The sequence below is a fragment of the Talpa occidentalis genome, unplaced genomic scaffold (genome assembly GCF_014898055.3).
Source record: "Talpa occidentalis isolate TD23 unplaced genomic scaffold, MPIMG_talOcc4v2.1 talOcc4.9, whole genome shotgun sequence".
In the NCBI taxonomy this organism is placed as follows: domain Eukaryota; kingdom Metazoa; phylum Chordata; class Mammalia; order Eulipotyphla; family Talpidae; genus Talpa; species Talpa occidentalis.
The window spans coordinates 104643887-104652966 of NW_023605305.1; the positions used below are offsets into that span (position 1 = coordinate 104643887).

At 43.3% G+C, this 9080-nt stretch overlaps 1 protein-coding gene across 2 annotated transcripts; it reads left to right on the forward strand.

The window, feature by feature from the left end:
- The first annotated feature begins 1831 nt into the window (after positions 1–1831).
- On the forward strand, positions 1832–8013 carry PRMT6 (protein arginine methyltransferase 6). 2 transcript variants are annotated; one of them, XM_037500164.2, is made up of 2 exons: positions 1832–3060; positions 5440–8013. In XM_037500164.2, exons 1-2 carry the CDS (start codon positions 1937–1939, stop codon positions 5486–5488), a joined length of 1173 nt encoding a protein of 390 aa, XP_037356061.1. In that variant the 5' UTR covers positions 1832–1936; the 3' UTR covers positions 5489–8013. The 2 variants fall into 2 exon arrangements, with proteins under 2 accessions (XP_037356061.1, XP_037356062.1); XM_037500165.2 differs by having other exon boundaries at positions 1832–3120; positions 5440–5475.
- The last annotated feature ends 1067 nt before the right edge of the window (positions 8014–9080 follow it).

Genomic DNA, 9080 nt, shown 5'->3' on the forward strand with positions numbered 1-9080 from the left:
TGTTCTTAAAACAAGATATTAAGTGGGGCAGAAAGATGAATTTTTCTGAGGATTTTTAGCTTTAAATGGGTGAGTATCAGCAGGCCACTAAAAATGATAATTTAGTCAATGAAAACAAGGAAGTAAAATTTAACTAGGATCATTTCAGTGAGATTTCAACAGTGGTTCTCATTCTGGCTGCACATTCAAATTCCCTAGAGAGCTTTTAAAACTATATGCCCAGGCTCCATTGGAGTGGTTCTGATTTAATTAGTTCAAGGTGGGACACAGAGATAGGTATTTTTTAAAAGCTCCATAGAGGATTCTAATGAGCAGCCCGGATGGAGAAACCAGAGTTAGAAGTACATCTGAAGATGTCAAGTAACTAAGCCTATTCCATTAAATGGTGGATTAATAGAGGTGTGAAGAAAACTTTCCCCCAGACAAGGAAGACAGGCCCAATAGTTAAGCAGAGTTTGATACTACAAGAAAATAAATGTACATTTTCTTCAGTTTTTTTAAACTGAAAGAAAATGTTATTTTCACTGTACTTGTTAAGAAAACTCAGCTAGGCATCACACATGTTTTATTTCCATCATGAACAAGAAAAAGAGGGGAGATTAATAGCTGATACATGACTGAAAGAAAAACAGAAGAGGAAGAGAGAAGAGAGCAGCAATCTTGCCCAAATAAGGAGACGAATAAATGAGTTTCAGAGGGAAAGTGATCCCAAGGCATGAATGACTCAGTTATTTCTGGAGAAAGTAATTTCAATAGGTTACCAGAATATGCCAACAGTGGGTTTCATCGCAGCACACCGCCTTTGCTTTTCACTGTGTTCAGTCTGAGCCCTTGCAAAATTTAATTCTGGAAGGAGCAACAGAATTATCAGAACAGGACTGAACCAAGTAACTATTTTAGTAAAATAAAGACCAGAAACAAGTCTTTGACTGCAGTTCCTGCAGGTAGGGAAAGGGTAACTGAAGGCAAGAGTAATTATATAACTTGCTGTAGTGTCAAGAAGGGCACAGAGCAGGTTTTCTGTGATGGGACAGACACCGTAAAGGAGAGCTCTGGAGTCCTCAGTGGCTTTTTCAGGCTTTATTGAGCTTTTACATGTAGTGCAGCAACCAGGTACACCACAGGCAGGGCTGCCAGGGGCCCAGGAGGCCTCCAAGCCCCTGGCAAGTCTTCACTCTGGGCTTCTCTCTCTCTCTCTCTCCTGGCTTTCTTTCTCCCCTTCTCTCTCCTGCCTCTGTCCTGCTTCTGCTTCTCTTGGTGACTCTCAATACCCCCCCATGGCCCCCAGAAGTAAGTAACACACCTTACACCAATGTAACAACTGCAGGTGCCCCATCAGGCAGAGCAATCCTAACGGCGGGAGGGCAGAAAACCCTGAAAACCATTTACCCTTTCACATTTAACCATTTACACTCGCCCTACATCTTCAACCAACAGGGTCTCATTGGAATAGCTGCAATGACCTTAGGTTTCCCATTGCTAGGTTTTCACTTAGTTTTACCCACCCCTTCCTTGCACCCCAACTCCACTGACAACAAGAAAGTAAAACCTATGGTGCGATTTCTCAATCTCCACGCGTGGACAGTGTAAAGCCTTGCAACAGTTCAGGGAAGGTCAGCAAAAGGTGCTGCCCAGATAATGGTATGGAAAAACCAGGCAGTCAGGCAGCTGGACAAAGGCAGATTTTCAATCTCAGGCGGGTGTGTGCACGCCAAAAAGGGGCGAACGCGAAAAACAATTCCGACAAACGCAGGAGGGGGACCGCGCAGCGTCACAAAACACAGGTGGGACGAGCCTCCCAGGGCACAACAGGTGCGCGGCGCCGCCTCCCGCTGCGCCCGCCCGCCGGGCGTGGGAAGCAGGAAGTGCACTACAACTCCCAGAAGCCCCCGCGAAGCCGCGCAACGCCCGCCGGGAGCCGGCCCGAGCGCCCAAGATGTCGCTGCCCAAGAGAAGAAAGCTTGAGTCGGGGGGCGGCAGCGCAGGAGGGGAGGGCGCCGAGGAGGAAGATGGCGGAGAGCAGGAGGCCACCCAGGAGCGACCCCGGAGGACCAAGCGGGAGCGGGACCGGCTCTACTACGAGTGCTACTCGGACGTGTCGGTCCACGAGGAGATGATCGCCGACCGCGTCCGCACCGACGCCTACCGCCTGGCCATCCTGCGCAACTGGGCCGCGCTGCGGGGCAAGACGGTGCTGGACGTGGGCGCGGGCACCGGCATCCTCAGCATCTTCTGCGCCCAGGCCGGCGCCCGGCGGGTCTACGCGGTGGAGGCCAGTGCCATCTGGCAGCAGGCCCGGGAGGTGGTGCGGCTCAACGGGCTGGAGGACCGGGTGCACGTCCTGCCCGGCCCGGTGGAGACGGTGGAGCTGCCGGAGCAGGTGGACGCCATCGTGAGCGAGTGGATGGGCTACGGGCTCCTGCACGAGTCCATGCTGAGCTCTGTGCTGCACGCGCGGACCAAGTGGCTCAAGGAGGGCGGGCTGCTGCTGCCCGCCTCCGCCGAGCTCTTCGTGGCGCCCATCAGCGACCAGATGCTGGAGCTGCGCCTCGGCTTCTGGAGCCAGGTGAAGCAGAACTACGGGGTGGACATGAGCTGCCTGGAGAGCTTCGCCACGCGCTGCCTCATGGGCCGCTCGGAGATCATGGTGGAGAGCCTGTCCGGCGAGGATGTGCTGGCCCGGCCGCAGCGCTTTGCTCAGCTCGACCTGGCCCGCGCCGGCCTGGAGCAGGAGCTGGAGGCCGGGGTGGGCGGGCGCTTTCGCTTCAGTTGCTATGGCTCGGCGCCCATGCACGGCTTTGCAGTCTGGTTCCAGGTGACCTTCCCCGGAGGGGACTCGGAGAAACCCCTGGTGCTGTCCACCTCGCCTTTTCACCCCGTCACGCACTGGAAGCAGGCGCTCCTCTACCTGAACGAGCCTGTGCAGGTGGAGCAAGATACGGACATCTCCGGGGAGATCACCTTGCTGCCCTCTCGGGAGGACCACCGGCTCCTGCGCGTGCAGCTGCGCTACAGAGTGGGCGACCAGGAGGAAAAGACCAAAGACTTTGCCATGGAGGAGTGAGCGTGCCTTTTCTCCCAGCTCCCTCCCAGGGCGGCCAGCCCCCGCGTGGTAGAGGCGTAAGGGGGGGGGGTGGTCGGGAGAAAGGGAAATCCTCCTGCAACTAGGGAGCAAGACCTTCCTTCTCCTTCTGCTCTCTGGAGGGAGAGTGATTTCTGTCCCCTTTCCAGGAGAGTCTGCTGGCAAGATTTATTTAAAAAGTGATCCTGATCCCTCCAACCGCGGAAACGTGTTTATTAATAATGGGCTTTGAAGCCTCAGAAGCATGTGGTTCCAAGCACTTGTATTTCTAGTTCTTTTGTTATACGGAAAAAAAAAAAAATACACGAATGAAAATATCAGTTTTTGAAGACTTCATGCACTTCCCTCTCACTCACCCCTTCTCTATGTCTGAAGCCAGGGAAAAAGGGTAAAAGGGTTTAGTTAGACTTCATAAATTTCAAATAGGACTTTAGTATCCCTCCAGAGCCATATACTGTCGTTTTCCAGGTGCAGAGCCTAGGCTTATTCCTTAATCCTAAGGGCAGAGTCTGCCCTTATTCCTCATAATTTTAAAAATAAGCATTGCTACTGTTAAGGGGGAGAGAGGGAGCGGAGGAGAATGAGGAAGCATTTTAAATAACCCCGTCCTCATTAATTACACTAAACTACTTCCATAGGGTGCTAAACTTGGTGGACACCTTACTCCATTAAGTAAAAGACTAATTGAAAAGAACACCTAAGAAATCTAGACCGTACATACAAGAGAAAAAGACCCAAAAGACAGCGAAGTAGTATAGGTTTTATTCTTGTCTTTATTATGAAGACTTAACCAAAAAAAAAGAAAATGTTTCATGTATGTTACATAAAAAAATTCGTGTAATTCTTATAAAAGGAAATTTCTCAGCCTGACCCTGGCATCACTATGGGTGAATTATTTAACTCACTAAATTAAGGAAAATATTTTCCCAGCTCGAAAAGTGTACTCATTTCAACTCCCTCATTTAGAGGGATCATGTGACTTGGCCTACTTACATCAAGTGAAACTTCCGTTTTTAGTGTTGGGTGTTTTGTTTTTTTTTTTTTCTTTTTAGCTCAGCCAAATGTGAAAGTTGTGAATTTAGGAAAATCATTTGTAATGAAGTATGAGTCATGTTATCAAATTTATTTCACCAATGTTTCCCTCATCCCTGTGGCAAATAAAACATTGGCATTCTCTATTTTTATAGATGAAATAAGAAGTCTTGTGTAATGTTTGAGTTATAATGTTTCTGCCTTTTTCATACTGTCCATTCTTAAGTGTTACAACCCCTTCAGATTATAGCTGCAGGGTAATTAAACTATGGTTTATTTATACTAGTAGCTTTTGTATGCTAATAATAACAGGTGTGAAAAACTGGTCTTCTGAAATACTCTTAACAGTTTTGCTTATTGTGACTGATTTTTCCACTCCTTTAGTCATCTCACAGCAGAAAATATACTGAAACTAATTTGTTAAAATTTGATGTTAACACCTGACATCTGCCATTATGAAGGGAGATATACAAGTACAAACTCATTTGCTTTACAAAATCCTTGAATTAGCAAGCAGTACAGTTGTCACCAATTTGATGTCAAGATAGTTAACGGACTATAAAATTTTATACAAGCTCCAGGTATAAAATAGCTCCTTATCTTAGGGTCAACTATATCTTAAGCTGAACAGTTATCTATTTAGAATTTTAGTGTGTGATTTTGAGTAGTTTTCTGGTTTTTGTTTTTTTGAACTTGCTATAACAATCCCTTTGGTGTATGGGGAGATGAGAACATTCTTCCAAATCCAATTCTTTCAATATATGCTTTATATATACGTAAGTTGCTGAGTTCTCATTACCAGAATATGTACACAGAGAAAATGCAAGTTAGACTTTGGATACCTAAGTAAAAGGTGTTTCATAATTAGGATAAAAAGCTTTAAAATTCTTACTGTTTCCCAAAAGCAAAATCAATTACTATAAAAATACAACCACTGAAATTATCAGTCAAGAGGCAGCATAGCTTAGTGATTAAAAGCTTGCACTGAAGCCAGACAACTCAGGCAGGAAGCTATTGTCCACCACTCTTCCTCTGTGTGACCTTAGGCAAAATAATCTTTTGGCACCCCAGTGACTCTGGAAAACACCTATTCCAGACTGAGGGGTGGAGTTAGGGATGGTGTTGTACCAGTGCAGTTGTACCAGCTCCATCTAAATGTGAGAGTATAATGAGTTAGTGCATGTAAGCACATCCTGTCTGGCCTGTAAGAGCTCAAAAACTCTTACCTGTTATAATTACAGAAAAGTAATATGCCAACCTGGAGCAGTTAGACACATGCAGTGCTACAGAATAAATATTTAGCTTTTTTATTTTTTTTTTTACAGGTTTTGTTTGACAGCATCAGCATGGCTGTGTATGAGGAACGATATATGACACCAAAGCCCAGATGATCCAGAGGAAGGCCAAGATCTTTGGGATGAAGACACTTCTAGAAGGATGAGAGTGTGAGATGCACCAACATCCAGGCACTGTCCAATCCCTGTATAAACTGGTACTGATTCCTTAGTGCCATTTAGGCCACTGGAAGAACTACCATTCCTAAGAAAAGAAAAGCATGGTGAAGTTCTACCTGCTTTCCTCTAATAGCTTACATTTGTTTAGCACTGTGAAACTTTCCAAATATTTCCATTAATTCACTCAACCAATGGACATTTTACTGGGCATATAATTTAACAGTCTTTGTGATAAGCACTTAAGATACAAACCAATAAAATATAATTGCAGCTTCCAAATAGGTATATTCATAGTATAAACCAGAAAGTAAATTATAATGGACTGAAAACTGGGTTGGTGGAGGTGTTAGAGAAGGCAGGTAATTATCTTTGCTTTATATTACTAGGAAAAAGTTACATAGAGAAGGATTTGGCTAAGGTTATAGAACTAATTCTAGGCAATTAAGCACAAGTATTTCAGTTCCTAACCCCAAGCCAAAAATGTATTGATTATGTTATTCTTGCATGCTTTAATTTAAAAACAAGGACATGCCTCTGAAATGCATGACAACAGTTTTTAAATAAATGAAGGAAACAGGGAAAAGTTAGTTTAAGAATTCTCATTGGAGATCTGTCTCATAGACCTCAAAGAACCACTTTCAGTATACAGATCTTAAGGTTAACAAATACTAGGTGTTCACCGAAACACTTCCTCAACCCATTTCCTTAAGAGCCCATCAAATGTGTTGTTCTTTCTGAGGCCCCCAGGAAACTGAATCCTTAACACATTAGCAAAGGTAGATAACTGCCATCCTGGCTATAGGGGCTTGGTGCAGAAGAGCAAAGAGGCATTCATTTCATTTTTTTTTCTTTCTTTTTAATCCGAACCCTAACCCCTTTTAATTTTTTTTTTTTTAAAGATTTATTTATACAAGCACTGGGTACAGTCAGAAGCGCGAGAGGGTCTGCTGCGCCATGTGGGACCCTCCTCACTGGCGGCCAGAATCTAACTTGCATCTAACTTGCGCTGCAGAGGCTGCGGGCAGTTTCACAACCCAGTGCTCAACCGCTGCGCCACTGGGGAGACCCTCCCTTTTAATTCTTTAATGAACACCAACTATAACAAGTGCTATGATTAAAAAAAAAAAACAAATCCTACCCTCAAAGAACTAGGATACCATGAGGAAACAAAATTACTTATACCAGTAATTTGCATACATTATTTATCCTAGGAACACTTTATTCCAATTTTCCAATTCAATCTTACCTTTGCTAAAGAAAGGGAGAGCAGCCAGGCCTCATCAAGTCCATGCTTAAAATTTCTCCCAAGTACAAAAATACTATAACATACATTGTAAGATCCTCCCAGAAAAATCCTCAGATGTTCATAAATCTATGTCCTGCAGATAACTTTATTTCAGCTAATGGACATAGTATTTTGGGTAGATGACCCTTCTTGTATTGGCTATTCGAAAGCTGAATCAAATTTATGGGCCACTTGCGTGTTTTTTAAGTGTGTATCTGGCTCTTATTTGCATACCCAATCTTTTTCCTTGATTGATCTTTCTCAATTATAATGAATATTACATGTCTTGTTGGAATTTATGTAGCTTTTTCCTCTTCGAATACTTTTGGCATTAAAATGTTTTCTGTAATACCTGCAAGATTACTTTCTGTAACACCTGCAAACGTTCTGAGAGTAAGGAGGTTGTAGAAAGGGACAAATAACTCTGAATTAGACCATTTTTATTTCCTATGAAATTCGTGCCCCAAATTGTTTGTATAGAGGGATGTCTGATTGAATCACGCCCTTTATTTAATCACACATTTTATAGAATCAAAGTCTCTGAATGTATGAAATTCTCAGACATAAAGACAATCTTAAGGAAATTTTGGCGTGTTCTACAGCTCTTTCTAAACCTAGAACAGTTGCTGACTGAGTCTTAAATATAACAGAAAGAAGATTATTAGCTTGCCAAACCTCTTCCAAAAAATGTGTCAGAATTGTCTAAAGTGATGATGGGGAGGATGTAATAAGACTATTTTTCAAAATATCTTACATGCTTGTAGGAAAAGATGGTTAGAACAAAGGAATATAGACTTAGAATTTTAATAAAAATTAAGATAAGGCCAATAACATTAGAATTATCCGACTTTGGTATCTTTGATAATTAAATGCATCATTGTTAATAATGAAGATTTCAGTCAACTATGTAGCTTTTTAACTCTAAAAACAAGCACTTGTCTGACATTTGGACTTTGTGTTTGGTGGTTGCTACCTGGTAGTGTTACATATTAATCATAGGAATAATCACATATGAATCAGTCACCTCCCACATTATGTTCTGACGTTGCTCCTCTACTTACCAGTATCTTTTAATTTCACTCATTTTACAGAAACATGCTTGTTTCAGAACATTCTGTCCTTTGTTACCTTTCCAGAAATTAAAGCAATTCAAAATTCCTTGGGTTTACATGTCTTTTTTTTTTTTAAAAGATTTATTTTATTTATACAAGAGCTGGGGTACAGGCCAGAGGCACGGGAGAGTGAAGACAGACAGAGCACTGGTGAGGGGAGCAGCGGGCAAGACAGGAGAAGTCTGCCTCGCCATGTGGGAATTTCCCTGGCCGGCTGGGAACTGAACCGGTGCTGCCGAGGCTGCAAGACAGCTTCACATCGCTGCCCTCAACCCACTGTGCCATGGGGAGGCCCTGGGTTTACATATCTTTTCAATGCAAATCTTCTTACAGGAAAAATGGAATGGTGTGGGACAGGCTGCAAGGAGGCTGCAATCACATTTTAAAATAAATCTATTTTAGAATTTTGGTCATAAAGAAAAAGCAGCAGGAAGAGGGAATAAAAATGTTTACTTATAGAGTGGAAGGGAGTAGTTGAGTACCGGTACCTGCTGTTTAGAGGGAATTGCGGACAATAGGTGTTTTCCAGAGTCAAAGACAGCTTTAAAAAACATCTTGGTGTTGAAAAGACCAGAAGTTAGTAAGCAAAGCAAATAAATAAAGATTAGGATCCCCATGCATACATTTTGCTGACCTCAAGATATACTTAGGGTAAGATTTTTTGAGAGTTGTGGACTCAAAAAAAAATCTCAATTGATTAAAAACGATTGCTTTTTTATAATATACAACTTTGTCCTTAACACCAGGAGAGTGTTAAGAGTTAAACTTAGTACCAGCACTTAACACCTTCATAGAGTTAAACTTAGTACCTGCACTTTGCTTAGCTGAAGGAGCTGGGAGACACAAAATATCAATAGATAAGGAAGGGGATCCCCTTTAGAGTTGTCATGAGAGCCTGGCCACAGGCCCAGATGACCAACAGGGGACTATGGAGAATTTCCAGGAATGTAGAAACAGGGCAAGCAACTAGGCAGGAGGCAGGACACCTCCACCACAGAAGCCCACCCAAACCCAAGGTCTTAGCAGAGAACAACCTGTAGAGACCGACTCCCCCAGTCATGAATAAAAACCTGAGAAAGCCCGTCATAAAGGAGAACCGCAAAACAGGAGCAGAT